The sequence below is a fragment of the Apaloderma vittatum genome, unplaced genomic scaffold (assembly GCF_000703405.1).
Source record: "Apaloderma vittatum isolate BGI_N311 unplaced genomic scaffold, ASM70340v1 scaffold14095, whole genome shotgun sequence".
In the NCBI taxonomy this organism is placed as follows: domain Eukaryota; kingdom Metazoa; phylum Chordata; class Aves; order Trogoniformes; family Trogonidae; genus Apaloderma; species Apaloderma vittatum.
In genome coordinates this window covers 7617-25685 of record NW_009715580.1, presented here as the reverse complement: position 1 = coordinate 25685, position 18069 = coordinate 7617, and the positions used below count along the sequence as shown (strand labels likewise).

At 34.4% G+C, this 18069-nt stretch overlaps 1 protein-coding gene across 1 annotated transcript in view; it reads left to right on the top strand.

Moving 5' to 3' along the window:
- The window catches only part of LOC104273782 (cadherin-8-like), a gene marked incomplete at its 3' end in the record, with an annotated part of 49551 nt that extends 38010 nt beyond the window's left edge, over positions 1-11541 (top strand). Inside the window, exons 6-8 of the mRNA XM_009869213.1 lie at positions 1335-1522; positions 4202-4455; positions 11405-11541. Of these exons, the coding sequence (XP_009867515.1) occupies positions 1335-1522; positions 4202-4455; positions 11405-11541 (579 nt within the window). The remainder of the gene's footprint in view (positions 1-1334; positions 1523-4201; positions 4456-11404) is intronic.
- Positions 11542-18069: the final 6528 nt, after the last annotated feature.

Here is an 18069-nt window from a genome sequence, read left to right as displayed (position 1 = left end):
TCAACTGTGTCTGGAGACTCAAACCACAAAGCGTGGACACCAGCATAAATTATGAACACATAATTTAGTCTCCAGAGGCACTTGATTGCTTTGGCTGCTTGCTGTATGTGAGGCATTATGAATGTTCTTGAGGAATCTTGATGATCTCCAAATTATCTGTAATAATTTAGCCTAGCAATGTTAAAGAAAAAGAAGCGTTTGGGGATAAACTATGTGTGTAGCTAATATAGGTATTTGTGAATTCCTCAGTTTCCAGACTACTTTCAGCTGTTGCTAGTGCAGTCAGCCTTCAAACAGTTTAAGCAACAACTCCAGAACTATTTTTTTAAAAAAAACCACCTGCTAGCTGTACCAGACCTCAAAAGCTGCACATTGAGTTGGAACAACTGTGAGAACAGAAAAAGAACAAGTCTATAACCCTGTATCAAAAACTATTTTAATGGTCTCATCTGCTAACCTTGACTTCCTTTTGACTATTTTAACCACCAGGTAGCACAGCAGTTGATTAGATCTTGTATTAACCATAACTTCAACAAGTGTAAATTACCAGGAGGTAAAAAAATGAACACTCCATGAACACTTTGTGATGTAAAGCATTCATGTTTCTGCTATTTTTCAGAGTACTTCTGAGAACTAGAAAATAAAATAATAAAATTGCTGGTTTGAGTTTTCTCTTAATAAAATGATTACCCCAAATAATCAAGTTCTAAATACATTTTTGACACTTCTTGAATAGCACTATCTAATGGATTTTAGTCTAACCCTACAACCAAATATTAAATATAGTAATGTTTACTATGAAAAGTTATTGTTTCCTCTACAACATAAGTTTTGGGACTTCCCTTGAATGTTTCTTAATTAGTTTCTTAACAGAAAATGCAGGTGGAAGAGATTAAAGAAACAAAACCAAATCAAATTAAAAGGGTCAAAAAAATAGTAAAGATCTAAAATGGTTTAAGGTATCTTTAAAGTATTAGAACAGTTTTCTACAGAGTAAAAGTTGAAGTTCAGTGGTAAGTTCAACAGTGTCTGCAGGAGAGGGCGTTGCATGCTTCCAGTGTTGCAAGTGGCTTAATTTTTATGTTTGCTAACAGTAAGCATCCCTGCAAGGAAGAAGCAGGACAGTACTCTCATGAAAAGAGCATTCACATACAGTAAACTGAATATCGCTATGTAAGGAACACGTGCTGCTTTCCGTAAATAAATTGTGTAAATGTGGTTTATATCAGTTCCACATCTCAAGAGTTTTCATTGGGAAAATACAAACGAATAAAAAGCACAGAAAAGATACTGGAATCAGGTGTAATGTTTAGTCTTTTCCTCTTATTTGCAAGGTCTGTATCATTTCTCAGTAATGGAAGATGTTGCTCTTGGTGAACCAATAGGAAGAGTGAAAGCAAATGACCTGGATACTGGAGAAAATGCTAAATCATCCTATGATATTATTGAAGGAGATGGAATGGATTTCTTTGAAATTACTACAGATGCCCAAACACAGGATGGCATTATTAGAGTGAGAAAGGTAAATATCTCTACTTAAAAAATACAACTACTCAGCCAGACTTTACTCTGTGACAAAATGCTTGATTTCTAAGATTCTTTTATCTGTGAATGAGGAGTCAAGCTAGTGATGTGATAAAAAATTGATGTTATTAGCCATGTCCCTCAAAACTGCTGTTTAGGTGACAGTTGGGGAGACAACCATGGAAGTATTTCAGTGCTGAGACTGTGTTAATCTTATCTGGGCTTTCAGCTGGTCAAATCGTATAGGTTTTTCTTCCTCATTTCCGAAGGAGAAGAGTAGATTGGAATCTGATTTGTTGGTGGTGTAACCTTCCGTAAAATCTTGGCTGAATATTCATCAAATACCTTTTCTCTATTATTTGGTATGTGGTATAGCTAGTTATATTCTGTTCAGAGAAAAAACAAAGAAAATCACAGTGTATTACTGAAATCACCTGATATGTGAGAGACAGTCTTCCACCTCGTCTCATATTGAACTCTTTTTGCTCAATGATCTCAGTGAACCTTCTCAAGGAGATCAGTACGGCGTCACATGGAAAGTGCCAAATTCAAGTCCTAAAGAAGGCTACAATTCTGTTACCTTTTGTATGCTTGTACAGTCTTGATATATGCAAAATGAGATATTTGAATATACCCAACAGAAGGACAACCCAATTATTTACAGATATATGGGGAGAGACAACATATCTAAACCAAAACCTGGCTAATAATCTTAACAAAATATTATTTGCAGATTTAATTTGTATTATTTTGGGGGGAAGAAGAGGCAGGATTCTCACGCTGTGTTCTGAAAAAGAAGGGTTCAGATATGTAGTGTATAGCACTCTAAATTAATCTTTTTTAAAAAAATAAAAGACACAAATCCAAACAACAAAAAAACCCCACCAAACCAAAAGATGGGGTTCCAGAGAAAAACAAGAATCCAATGAGAAAACAATTAATATTTAACTTGTATCTGTAATTAAAGAGGTCAAGCAGAGTACCTGTCAAAAGTTTATATTTTCTTTTTCTCTGTGAATAGGTCAGAACTCTAGAAGTATAATGAAATGATGTACATTATCTAAATTTAGTTCTGTTTTCCTACAGAGAAAATTATGATACACATCCTTGATCTTCCTTCCTGTTATTTATTATATGCTGTGGCCTCTTTTGTAAACTAAGGCAATTAGCCTTTTGCCCCAGTTCCCTTGGCTTTATTTCATAACCGAAACACTAACATAGTGTTGTTTCATATATTAATTTTGACTGCAATAATTATTTTGGTTCTGCTACAGGAGATGATGTATGGAGGCTACTGTTCACCAGCAGATTTTCTCTAGCATGAATTCGTGGGTTTTAGACAATGCAGAGTAAATTTTCAATATGATATTCTGAATAAGCATGACTAAATGTATTGGGGTGCTGTCATTTCTGTAAAGCATATGAAAAGCAGTTGAAGAAATGATATAGGAGCCATGATTGGCAAATTGTGAATATGCTGATTTATAAATCACCATTCATAATTACAAAAGCTTACTAATTTAAGAGGTGCTAAAGAACCAAGATTTTCTCATGTTTACTAGAATTTGTGAGAAAGAGCAAATCCCATTAGAACTTGATTCACACCTGAAAAAAATCAACAACATTTGAAAGTATACATATTGAAGACTTTGGCAGACTTTCTGAAGGTTCCTATTTGTGCTCTTGCTGGTATTTGCATTGCAGATCCAGAGTTTCTATGTCCTTTTCTTTTTATCCCTGGGACATTGTAATGCAAATCTTAATATCTTTCCGATGCTTAGCAATTTGCATCTTTGAAATTTGAATCGTTGTGAGACACAAGAGAATTATATAGTGAATATACTGATGTGCTTCAAGACACAAATTTGAATCTCCTATAATGAAAAATTCTAATATTCAGGAGTGTTACAGATTTGGGGTTTATTTGGTATTTCATTCCTTTAAACCCACTGTGTTTTCTTCGTTTATGTTTTAATATGGAACCGTAAAATAGTAAAAACAATGGTGACATGGCAGGTATATTGATAGAATAATCGGTTTCATGTTTCTCTCTCTGAAAAAAAAATAAAAAATAATTGCTACAGGTTTAAGAAATTCCTGAGAGATGTCTACCTCATTTACCCTTATAAACTGAAATGCAGGGATACCTGAAGTGAAATAATATAGAAGTACTTCCTTATATGATTAACTCAACATTTTTCCACATAATGCCTCATGTGTCCAACATGTAATAATTGCTAGTTCTTTGCATTTCTCACGTTGTTCTAGAAAGTAATAAAATATTTATTCTTTGTGGAGCTAGTATAATTTTTTCCTTATCTCCAACTAACAAAGTGCATGATTAGTATGCAAGTCACGTCATCACCAACAAATTTGTAGTATTTATCTGATATGTAATTGTAATGTTATAATTCATGAGAGGGAGAAATTTTGCTAAATTTCTTGTGAAAAATAAGAAAATAAAAAGAGTCTTGTTTTCTCTGAGGCTGGTTAATAAACAGATGTCAACACATGCCTAGAAAATTTGCAGGTTGGATTTCTGGGAGTGAGAAGTGATTTCATTAAAACTCACTGAATGTGCTTACATGCACACGACTTTCATTCATCAGCATTATATTCGCTTGTTCTTCCTCTGTGGCCATTGGTAAAAGACATTTGTCTTTGTCATTCTTAACAGCCACTGGACTTTGAGACCAAAAAATCCTATACTCTGAAGGTAGAAGCAGCCAACATTCATATTGATCCTCGCTTCATCAGTGGAGGACCATTCAAGGATACAGCAACGGTAAAAATTGTAGTAGAGGATGCTGATGAGCCACCAGTCTTTTCATCACCTACTTACTTACTGGAAGTTCATGAAAATGCTGCTATTAACTCTGTGATTGGTCAGGTGACTGCCCATGACCCTGACGTGTCTTCCAGTCCTATAAGGTAGTGCTACTTTAAAGAATACAAAGAATACAAAAGTATATTTTCCCAGACATTGTATGACATTGTTCTCATGCTGTTTGATCTCTATGAAAATGCTTGTGTAGGATTTGTTTGATGATGTTAGATTTATCAGTTCAGATAATTTTCAAAATCGCAGAAATGCTCCTTTCCACATGAGTAGTCTTATGAAACAGTAGGATTGCAATGAAAGTAAGAAATAGGTTGTATGAGGTCAGATGGAGTTGAATCATCAGTGTATATCTCTGCAGTTGTTTTAAATTATCCACTAGTGTCTGCACTAAAACAATACTGGGCTTATTGCACATAGATATAGGGTTAACAAAACGTATTTTTTATTCCTTTGGCTAAACCTCACTCCTGCTTTAAAGATAGAAGGTCAGAGATGATTGTGCTTATAAGATTTTTGCATCTTTGATTTGCAATATTTTCCCTTTGAACAAAATCTTGAACAAAATCTATTATTGCAGTTTTGTCAGATCAGTGTTTTCTGTCTGACTGTGATGAACACACGTGTTCTCCTCACCCCTTTTAATGGTTAGTATGGTAAGATTTGAGTGTCCCTAAAAGGCATTTTGCTATGTGTAGTACTGCCTGCTAAAAGCATTATGAAAACAAACACCAAAACATCAAATTCATAGTAAAGGTATATTTGGAGAGAGTCTATTTTATAATAGCTATCACTGTACCTTTCTGCCTTAGGGAATTTAAGCAGTCTTCACCATTGTGAGGATGATGCTAATTATTATAGTCTATCACTTAAATCCATTTTCTAATCTTCATCATTTACATCAAGTTTGTTGCAAAGCTGGACTTTAAACCTTTATTTAGGCAGCATACATGCTGCATGTAATATTTCTATTATTTTCAGAATTATAAATTCAGAATTTTCAATATGTTTGAATATATTGAATTTTTGTTTGGAGAAGTTGGAGAGTGCGTTGGAGTCTCTCATTTCTAGATCATCCTTTCAAAACTAGCTAAAAGTAGCATTAACTATCACAGATTTCTATACAGGTAGATTAAAATATTTTCTACCGCAGCACACAACCCAGACAATTTTAATAGGCACTGAATTTATTTTCTCACCAGAGAACCTCTCAGGATGATCAAGGGTAGTAATCTGATCATAGAAACTGGAAATAAATGAGGGTAGTTACCCAGGTTAGAAATATGCTATATATACAGAAGAAAACAGTAGTACGGAATGCACAGAGTTTGATCTGTCACAATTTAAGCAGTGGCTCCACCCCTGATTTTATTACTAATGTCCCCTAGCCTGTGTGAAAAAGGGCTTGCACTGCTGCTACAAAGACAGGTTCTTCTGAGAGATGGGTGAATCCAGCCATGGTGACAGCTTATGGGCTTTCTTCCCTTTCTTACAGCTCGGTAGTAACTTCTCTTTCAATTTAACTTCAGTTCCTTCCTTCTACCGTGTTCTGCTTTGCTCCTGGCTTGGTCTTGTGCTCTTCTTCCTCTTGATTGTGTCCTCTTTGTTCCTCAGCCTAGCTTCAACTCTGCTTGAGTTTTAACTTGGATATTTTCCCAGTCTTGTTCTGTCTCCCTGAAATTTTTTTCTAGTTCTGCCCCGAACTCCTAGTAATTCAGATCAGCTACAAGCCCACCTATGTCCTAAAATTGAACCTCTTTATTCTGTCCAAGCCCCCAAAAATGCACTTAAATATCTATTTCATTTCCATTTTTCATTATTTTTCAGATCAAGGTATTTTCAAAGGCTTTAAAACAAAAATATTTCATATATGCAAACTGAATTACAATGTTATTACTTGTCAACTCATATAGGAACAATTGATATACATGAAACAGAATGGCCAAAATTCATTAAATTTCAATACAAAGGTAATTAATTACCTTTATAAGATTTGGTTTTTTCTAAGGTATTGGCTTGATAACTAATTAAGGAATATACAGAGCTCAATTTTCTATGCCACTTTTATTTTCTTGTTTGCTTACCTGAATAAATTGACTTTTTCTGGGATAGCTCTGGAAAGTCCAAATTATTTTTTAAAATATCTTGCATGAAAGTATTTCAAGACAAAAAGAAGAGATTTCAAGTTAGTCATTCTACTATTATGGGAGCAAAAAATACTCATCAGAGGCAGGTAGGGAGCAGAAATGCAGTCCTTTTTTTCAATTTGGAACAAAATTGGAACATGTCAGGTTCTAACAAAAATATATGAAAGCATTGTTTTATTGCATTAGAATGTTTCCTTTTGATTGTGAATTTCAAGTGTTTATACTGTTATTATATCACATATATATTGTAAATTTTATGTATATGTTCTATGATACACTTGGAAAATTTAGACATAAGTTAAAGATTTGAAAAACAGGATTAAAACATTCTGTTTTAAAAATAATGAACTGTTTTAATACTGCCTGGCCATATTTAATGCATTTTTTTCTTTGAAACAGAGTTTTAAGAGTCAACAATCAGTTGCATTTCAGGGAAATTATATTTTTCAGGAGATATTTTTCTATCAATATTTCGGTTAGAGCTTTTTTTTGTAGCTGTTATAAAAACCTCAGCAACACAAACAAAAATGTGAGTCATTTTATGTGCTACCAATACCACATCTGCTGCCCATTAATCTTATACACAGAGACTCAGTGAACTTGGAGTACTGCAGTACCATAAATAAAATAAAACTTGTAGAAAAGAGGAAATAGTCTGATAACTGAATCATAAGACCAAACATTAAAGAATTTAGAAAATTATTATAAAAATATAGCACCTGAAAAGGGCCTACAGGAAAGCTGGAGAGAGACTTTTCATATGGGCATGTGGTAATAGGACAAGGGACAATGGTTTTAAACTATAGCACGGTAGATTTAGGGGGCCAGTTAGCTCAGTCAGTTGAGTGTGGCACTAACAACGCTAAGGTCGCGGGTTCGATTCCCATTTGGTCCCCATGTGTTGCCTGGTCTAGTCAAGAGGTGGTGTCCCTCGCGGCAGGGAGGCTGGATTAAAATGATCTCTAAGGTCCCTTCCAGCTTAAGCCATTCTATGATTCTATGATATTGTGAAGACATTACGAAGAAGTTCTTTGCTGTGAGAGTGGTGAGACACTGGAATGGGTTGCCCAGGGAAGTTGTGGATGCCTCATCCCCAGAAGCATTCCAGACCAGGCTGAATGAGATTTTGAGCAACCTTGTCCAGTGGGAGGTGTCCCTTCTCATGGTGAGGGGAGGTGGAACCAGATGATCTTTAAGGTCCCTTCCAACTCAAGCCATTCTACCATTCTGTGAAAACAGCCTGGAAACACACTTCTATGTTGTTGTGATTTTGGTTTTTTTTATTAAAAAAAAAGATTTAACCTCATTTCTATCCAGTACAAGAGCACCTTGTTTTTCACGCTTGCTTAGAAGAGACAAAACATATTCTCTGATCTTACCATCACTTGATCTAAATGGTATGAGGCCTATCATAGATTCTCTTGGGAAAAGCACTGAGTGAATTCACCAAAGCTAACTGCCAAGCCTTGCTGTAGTTTATTTAGTAGGAATGGTATATTTTGGCTTATAGCATAATTAGGCTTCAAAGATCATTATCTATTAGCATACAGATCTATTGATTCCAGTAGTACTTATTTCATGTTTCTGTTGTTATTCTATAACCATGGTCTATTTATCTGCAGTAAATTATCTTGGATAAAGCATGATCCAAGTGCATAGAAAAAAAGTATGAGTAATAATGTTTCTTCCTATACTGTATCCGTCCTCCTATAAATCACTGCCCTTCAGTGTCTTTCTCTGTGGAGAAATAAGCTTCACTTTAGCAGGTTTTCCTCATTCATATCGACAGAGATTTCATCTTTGGCAGCAGTTGATCATTTTCTTAATTTACAGCAGGCCATAACAACCTAGATACAATATTTTCTGCCTTCCTAATGGTACAGCTGTTTATCTGTCACTAAGCAGTGTGTCCGATCTGGTTGGCACTAATAAACAATGGTGATTTACCACTGATGAGGTATCACTACTGCGATTCAAATCTTAGCAGGTGCGGTGAAAAAGGATTTCTGCTCTTATTTACATTGGTGCAAATAAAGAATAGATCAAATTAAGTCATAAAAGCCATAGCAATAGTGCAGGAGCAGGGCTGACAATCAGTTGAATTCCCCTGTTAAACCATAAGTTGTTCCTATAATTGCCATAAACTAACCAAATCTCCTCAGTAACCTGTACTGGGTTTATGGCAATTTCAAAAGATATTATTTCCCAAGATATTCTTTTCTCATTTTTAGAGAATGTATGTTTTATGTATACCTTATGGATCTGACAATGCATTCCCATTAAAAAGAGTTACAATACCATTATCATGAAAAGAAAACTGCAAACATAATATTAGCTTTCCCAGCTTTATGATATTGCATATTTTATTTTTTATTTTTGTACCAAATATTTATCAAATTAAAACCAGGAGAGGGTTGTACCTTTTTGTAGTCTTGTAAAACCATGTAAATTATGTTAAGAATGGTTCATTCTGAATACTGGTTTTGCTTTGTGAATAAATACTGTGGGGATGAGGTGAAATGCAATGAAATCAACTCATGGATGTTATGCTCCCAGTTTTATAACTTAAAAAATTGTGTTGCAGGAAGACTGTGAATGGAAGTTTAAAACAGGATTGATCCTTAGAGAAAAACTGTGTCTCATCTCAATGGAATTTATGTTAAGCCCAGGTCAACTAAACATTAACTAGCATATAAATGATTCTTATTTTATTTCATTTGTGGACCGTAAAATTTTCATATATGGTTGATATCAGAAGAGTTCTTTCTGCAACACTACATAAATATCTAGTATTACAATATAGCTTTAAGTGATGGAGTTTTAAAAGAAGTTATCTTGATTGCTGTCTTTGTTGTATATTATTGAATGAAATCTTAAACCTGTGAAAGTCTAAGATACTTTTTACTATCTTCACTAGTACCAGAATTTTACTTCTAATACTTTAATTGGAGCTAGGGAGACATCAAAATAAAGTTAAGATACATTTTCCAAAATGATTGCCTGAAGTTCGGTACTTACAGCTTTATTCTTCCACACAAGTGACCTGATTTCAAGAAATGCTAAGGACAGCACAATTCCTATTAAACCATTGAGAACCGAGCATGTAGAGCTCACTAGAAAATCATTTTACTCGAATTTCCAAATACAAATAGATGCATGTGCCTCGCTTTAGGCACATATATTTAGAATTTTACTTCATATTTTTTCTGATGTTCTTCTTAACCAAACTATTAAGTTTTAAGTGAGTACCAGGAATTCTTCTCAGTGTTTGAAAACAGAAAACTTAAATGCCTAACAAATCCCATTGCCTAGTTAAACAGGTGTATCCCCTCTTAATTCCATTAGTTGTTAAGTACCTTACAAGTGTGATTATGCTAGCCTTGGTCTTTACTAATACAGTCTTTAAACATTTAAACTTTAAGATTTTGATAAATTTTCGTAATTTAAAACTATTTTTTTAAAGTGAATTGTATCTGTCCCTGGAATAAAAAAAGAAGGACACCGTAATCCTAGACTTTGAAATCAAATCCTAATGCTGGGTGTGTCAAAATCAATTGTGTTGTGCTGGAATGACTTTCAGTTCATCAGAATAAGTTTGTTGTAGCATATAAAGGAACTTCCAAATTAGTTTTTTTGGGGAAATTGCTTATGATAAAGCATAAATAGGAGTGGAAAAATCGATTTTCAGATAGTGCTACCATTGTCACTATAGCAAAATGTGTTTTTGTTCTTTTGTCAGTGAATTTAACAGCATATTTGCAAAAATAAATGTAATGATCTGGTGATCTGAGTCACTTTTCTGACCATTATATAGTGTAATCCAGTCTGATACTATATCCTAACTCACCATATTATGCCTAGATATAATGCAGAAGAGATGTAAAAATTGTCAATCCATGCTGTTAGGTTCTGTACTACGTAGACACAAAGGCTTCAAAGGCTTTTATATAAATCCACAATTTGGGTTAAGCAAACCCCATTGAAATCAATCTTTTTTTGAACCATATCAATAGTTTATCTCTCATTTTGTACCTTTCCTGTCAAAAATTTGTAAGACTTAATTTTGTGATTTAGTTTCTTTTTGCAAATAATACATTAATAAAATAACTCTGTGAAAATGGACAAAGATAAAAGCTTTCCTGGACATCCTGTTCTCAGCTTTAAGTCATCATCCTGCTTAATGCACCATTGTAGCAATCTACTGCAGCTCTTCTTGTCAAGCTGGCTCTGTTTAGGCTGGATAATTTACCTAGACATTCACATTTGCAAACTGACTACATGTCACATGAAACTTGTTTTGTTAAAAATCAGTGATGTCAATCCATAAAACAATCAGTCCTGCAGCGTTTAAAGCATTTTACAGGAAAATGGTGATTCACTAACTACATTCTGCCCATGGAACTGCTTGAACCATAACCAAATAATACATTTGGTGAATCCTTCATGCTTCATTACTCAGAAATTTATGGGTAAAATAATATTATTCAGCTCTTTTCAAAATAACCATGAAGCCCACCATTTTTTGTGTGCTTAATACATTACTGTTGAAATTATCATCAGTTACTGTGAAATACCATAGAAACTGTCTAATAAATGTGATGGATTGTGTAATTAACTCTTGATCAGCACCGTTTTTCAGAGATGTTACCCAGTGATCCTGAGGGCATTTTATGACCTTCACATTGGGCATGCAGCTAATTACTCCTTGGGCAATAATTATTAAGATTTTTTTTGTCTCAGTTTGTCATTTTGTCTTATAAATTATTATGCTATTGAGCTTCTCGATCCATTTGGCTATAGAACTGCAGCTCTCAGAGGGCTCTCTAAGTTGTCTTGTGATTGTATGGATTACAGCAACTTCATTAAGTAGATTACAGGGATGTCTGTTTTGTAGGTTTTCCATTGATCGGCACACTGACCTTGAGAGACAGTTCAACATCAATGCAGAAGATGGGAAAATAACTTTGGCAACACCACTGGACAGAGAAACAAATATGTGGCACAACATAACTATTGTAGCTACTGAAACTAGTAAGTATTTGTGTTTGCTGATTTTTCACTCTAGTTTATAATTAGTTTTAACAGTGTGTGCGGTGGGAACTGTATTTAATTCAGTAAAAAGTAAAACATGTTGGATATTTAAATTACGGAATTTTTGAAAGGAAACTTAGTTTCTGCTGAAATTCCATTTCTTTTCATTTTCAAAACTCTTTTTTAGTGAATACAATCGTGTAGGTTTTAAAGAGATACAGGAGTACATTTATACAGGGTATATATGGTAAACGCTCAAAAACGTTAAAAAACCCCCAGCAAAACAAAAGCCTGATAGTTAATTTTATTAAGAAAGAAAACATAAAGCTTTGTTGTTGCAGAATTAAATAGTAGACACAAGTCAGAAGTTCTTAACGCTGAGTGATATTATGTTGCAGTACCATAAATGATTAAGCATGTGGGTAATGTTGCACGAAAGTAGTCCTATTTGATACATATGAATAAATTTACTGAGATACAGCTATAGACAAGAACATGGATTGTTCAGATCCACAAAACTGTTGTGATTGGGAGCCAGGAGTGTCACCCTGTGCTTCTTTTCAAAACCCAACATGTTAGGAATTTGTGACAAGTAACTGGAAGGACATACATAAATGAGAAAGGTCTGAGTTTAAAATAAACTTGCGATGCGACTTACAACTCCTATAAACTGTTTTCCTATGACTTACCTTAATAATTGCCAGTAGTGTAGTAGTGCCAACAGTGCGCTGTTAATTACTGTTAAATCTTGCGGGCAAACACTACTTTGATAAATTAGAAAGAATATTTTCTTCTTCCAGGAAAACCAAGCCAACACAGGGCATCAAACTATATAAGGAAAGAAAGTAAACTCTAATTTCATAGGGCATATTTTGCCCTGGTTAATATCAAACCATTTAATAAGTTTCATATTTTTATAGGAGAAAGATATAAAATTTCCATATAAATTTCCTCAAGACGTGAGGTGTCGGATCGTGAGATATACTAATGGCAAGAAAAGCAGAATTATTAGGTTTTGATCCAAAGTTTTCGGACTTTGGAATAGTGAGATGTAAAGTGAAGTAGTTTTACATTTTGTTTTCTCCAAAAAGTAACAAAATAAAAAGAATAATTTTTCAAAACCTCCCATTAATTTTTTTTATCTCCCTTTTATGTGTGTGTCAGAGCAAAGTTAACAGAAGTGCACTTTACTAAGCCACATCAGAATCATAAATCTTCCTGTTGCATCTTCAGATTTTAAAAATGTAATTAAACTCAAGAATTGTGGTAAGAAATCAGCATTGTCATTAGGCTTCATGGGAGCCTCAGCATCTATCACTATTGTAAAATTGCCTCTTATCAGACTGTCTATGAAAATAATAATGCCAATCTTGTTCTAAGCATTTGTGTTTTTTTGCTTATTTTTGCATTCCTGATATAATTATTTGACATTTACGTAAAAGAAGAGCTTAATTTCATAGGCTACTATCTTTGCTTGTTTAAGAGAAATTATTGTTAAACTCCTCATGAGAAACTAAATTTGTTCAGAGAAGTGTCAAGCAGAGTAAAATGGGCATTTTTAGATTTTTTTTTTCCAACAGCAATAAGCAAAATATCTTCTAAAATAACAGAAATATGTTGGAGGCAGACACAAGCAGCAGATGAAAACACAAAGTGTGTCATTACGATGCTTTCACTGACAGTAATATTAATGGACTCTGATCTCTTCCATAAAAATAAATATGACAGCATCATTTGTACAGGAGCATTTTCTCTTCCTGGTCTAGCTCGTTTCTAGATTCACCTAAAGGCTCACCTTTATTCTTCTAGGGCTACGATCAGACCATTTCATGGATATTACACTTGCTTACTAAGTGTAATCCATGATCCTTGATTCCCAGCATGGTAGATCTTACGTATACCCTAATTTACCAACACTTTAATAGGTAAACGCCAGGTTTTGGCAAAACATAAATCACTATTTCAGAACTTCATACTCATAAGTTGCCTGCAGCTAAATTTGTGCTTTAGACATGGGTGACTTTTGGCAGTTTTCTGCTGTCATAAAATTATTCTTTTGTATCATCCTTCAGCCACTGTCTCAAGTGGGAATCGTCAGAGACAAAATTGATCTGGCTGAATTGTGCTTTACGTCTGCATTTTCACCTGACTTGAGGATGAAGATTTTTAGATTCAGACTAGCTGATTGCTTTGAAAGTGATCAGATTTAGAGTGTGTGTGTGGGTAATTTTAAACATGCTACTTCTTTTTAATCCCAGTGCCCCAAATTTGAACTTAGCCCTTTCATGTCTGACAAAACAGGAATACAAATAAAAATGCCTGAGCCGGTGGAGACTGTGACTCTTTTCTGTAAGTACTTAACAGGCAAAAGACCAGTTTGTTGTTCTTTTTTTTTTTAAAGAAGGACATTTCTTTTTCCTATTCATAGGCAGGTGTCTGGCTAGGTCTAATTCAGATCCAGTTCAAGCTGTTGGTGACAAATAGTGTTATGAACATATTCTGAGATCTGTGCAAAGGGAAACACTTTGGAGGGGCATTTCTTGCCTTTCACTTTCCTATCACTATGAGAATCCTATTCGTCTGAACACACAAATACATTTTTTAGTTTGTGTAATTTACAATTGTAGCTATAACTACTCTTCACATTGACATGCTTGTGTTGTTTGCATTAACTGGTTAGCAATTTGGCTGGGCAGTGAAGCAGAGCAGAGTTCAGGCTGGGCTAACCTCCTTAGTATTCTCTCGCTTTCTTGTGCAGATTTTGCAGTACTTACCAAGTTATGTGTTGCCAATGCTACTCAGCTACTAAAAGAAAATCAAATAACCATGGTTTATTTATTAGAACATTTTTACTATGGTTCGTACAGATTCTGAATAGAGTTCATAATCAGCAGTCATTCACGCTATCAGATTGTCATACGTGTATAGGGCATGTAATAATTAAACTCTATCTTCCTTCTGCCTCCAGCTCCATGGATTTCTATTTCCATCTTCTAATGGCTGTACCAGCCACATTGCAGATATTCCCTAGTATCCTCACTGTGTGTCTCATTAATACTAAGGAAATACTTTATACTTCAGTCATTGCTGGTTAATTGATACGACAAAAGCAGTAATAAATGGATAATTAATGTAGTTTGAAATCAAAGCAAAAACTTAAGAGAAGGTATTTTAACTTAGGAAAGAAGTGTATTAGTAATATAGTTTAACTGCATAACATTCCTCCAAATCAAATATGAATATCCTGATATTTGCATGATCATTCCTCCTAAACTGTTGCTGAGATCTGGATTCTAGTGAATTATTTGAAAACAGAAACTGCATTCAGTATTAGCAATGCTTAGCTGAAATTCTCTCTTTAAAGAGTGAGGTAATCCATTTCTCAAGAATATGTGTATTACATTGTAGAAATTCACTGAATGATATCACAGATTTCAACAAGAAAAAAACTTCTAAACATATTCCAGTTGGCAGCCTCTGAGATTTGTGAAAAACACACAAACAAATAACAAAACCCATGGCTTGTCAACTTTAAAGACAACTAAATGATGATCCCTATAAAGTCCACAAGCTTTCTTTTACCTGACGTAATGTTGAGTGGGCTACTCAAGATTTATATTTTTCTTCCAAGCCTTCTTATGACCATGTGCATCACTGGATTCCTCAGACTGCACTCAGGTCAAATCCCAGTTACGGTTTGTGAGGCACTACCATAAGCATATTCAAGCATAGACAGGCTCTTTTATAATTAGTATAGACTCAAGCCTTTTCAGACATCCCGGGAAATACAGAGATGAGGAGTGCATCCGTTTGCTCTGTTGCATCAGGTTACAGGAAGGCTCTTCTAAGACTTCTCCCTCCGCTCACACTCTGTGCATCACATGCATGCAACAGATCAGTCTGCTGGGAAATTCCAAAACCATTGCCAGACTGCCTGGGAAAGGCTATTTCTCTTAGCCTAGAGCAATGCTTTTAGCCAAGTTTTAAATCTCTGAATGAAGGGTTTTAATGGAATTTCTCTTTTCCTTATTCTCCAGGCACTGCAGTCATGGAACTATTATTTTTATTTTGATTGACTGCTTTGTCAAATAATTCTTGGTATTCAGCTTCACTTGGAAAACAATAAGCATACCAGTGGCTAGCAAACCCCCTCCTCGTACTTGGCAAACTACCAGAACTGCCACAACTAGTAGAAGTTCTCGTGAATTATTACCCAAAGCAATACATGAAAATATAGATGAGATCTTGAAATGTAAATGGTGATTTGACCACAATAAATATTTTCAAGGCGTAGAGCATAGGACTCTCAAGGACAAAGCTGTGGGCTCTATCTGACAAAGGTAATTACCCATACCAACTGCATTCTTTAGAAATGAAGAAGTATGAGGCAATTTTATCACCTAATGGGAAAGGGCATAAAGCCAGAAAGACTCTTTATGGTTTACCAAGAATATAAATACAATAATTGAATCATCACTCGGCACATGTTCTACTAAAGTTATCTATATTGTATATTCCTTTAAAAAATACAAGGACACTAATTAAAAAGGAAGAGAGACATAATTACTCTTCAGAATAAGCCTTCAGCTACAATGTGCTTTTTAATACCATGAATACGTTTGCTCATGCTTTCATTTATTTAATTTTATTTAGGCTTTTATTGTAAAAATGACTATCGGCATTATTAGTAATATTTCTAACATTTTAGGAAGTTACTTTGGTGCATCATATAATTACCTCTAATTTAGGGCTGAGTAAATTTCAGCAAGTTTTAGAAAGAGGAGGAAATAGCATTTATGGAGGTTTAATGAGGAGAAGCTCAGGAATATTAACCTTTTTTTGCTTGACCCTTTTTTCTCTGTCTTAGTGGAACTCAAACTAGATAATCCATCATTTTTGCACAGAAACATAGAATTTAGTAAGGTAATTTGTATTCATTTGCACATAAATACAAGGTTACACAGAACGCCATAGATTCTAATGGGTCGCAGAGCATTTGCCATTGGTCAGTAGAGGGCTGGTTTATCACATAAATCTGATTTGCAGTTCTCAGCTATGAAAGTACATTCAGACATATCACAAACTTTCCAATTAGTGTTTTTCACAGCTCAGGAATAGCAGGAGAGGTGATCCACAGGGATAATAGCAGGGAAGTGGCCATATTATAAGGAAATTTGAATGGGAATGGAGTGTACTTATGAAACATTCTGTACATAAAATGGTCTCAGTAGTTCAGAAGCAAGCATTAAAATGCAGGTATGAGACGCTGAATACAAGATTTCAGAGGAAGGTGTGTAAGGCAGCTGTGAATAAAGTAACTCAGTGCAAAAAAAACAACCACAAACATCACAGGAGGTAATAAACATAAATATGGCAAGGAAAAGGAGTGAACAGTCTAACTTCTCTTATTTGTTTTTTCAAGGCATCAAGGCATCACGAAGGCAGGCTAGATATCTGAGTTCTTGAATTTGTAAATGGTGATTTCACAAAAAAATGCTAGAATTGAGAACACTGTTCAAAGCTTCAAACACATAAGGTTAGAACATTAGGTGGTATGTTAGAAGAAAATAAGGCATTCTGGGGCACCAAACAGATAAGGACTCAAGTCAGGAATATAAGAATCATTAGTGAAAACATACTTGACTAATTAATGTGGAGTACGTTTGTTAATTTGAGAAAAATGAAAGTATGGTTAAACTGACAATATACATATTAGCAAAGCAAGTGCATTGTTAAACTGAACAACTCACAGCTGGCCATCTGCACTTTGAGTATTTCAATTAGAATTTCTGAAGAAAATATGATTCATTTGAACATATGATGGTAGTATTCATCTAGTTTGATAAGTGGAATTAATCTACTTCTAAGCAGAATGTGACTATCAGAAATCACGGGTTTTTTTTCTGTAAGGCTGAAGTATGAGAGTAGGTCAGAGTAGAGGTTTGGAGCTGAATATCATTTTAGTCAATCTTTAAGCACATTCCTTTCTAGAATAAAGTCTCAGAACAGCATGTTTTGAGCTTCTAGTAAAGTTGCTGGATAGCAAAAAATGACAGTATTTTCTGACTGAAAAACAGAGAGGATTTTTTAAAGCTACATACTGATATGTTAGGGAGAGTTTTTTGTTTATTGCTGAAGGTTTGCAAGTAAGAACGGTTTGATGCTAAACCCCTGGGACCTGATTCAAATCCAGCATACCCAGCAATATTTTATCTGTGAAGAAAACGTAAAATTCAATTTTACTGTTAAGATAATCAGTCCTAGAAAGGAATATGGACTGTAAAAATAATGGTATTTGAATACTTCTATAATAAATTCTTGTTTAATAAAAATTTTTATTAAAACATTTCGCTGTTTTGTCTATCAGTAAGAGAGGAATTTCATTTGAGCTTTAATTGTTTTACTTTTGTCATGAAATAATTTAAAATAAAAAAATCAAAATATTCCAGACATGTTGTCCTCAATCAATCTGCTTATTGTTATTATTATTGCTGGTAGTCATTACAAAATTTCATAGCTAATTATAAT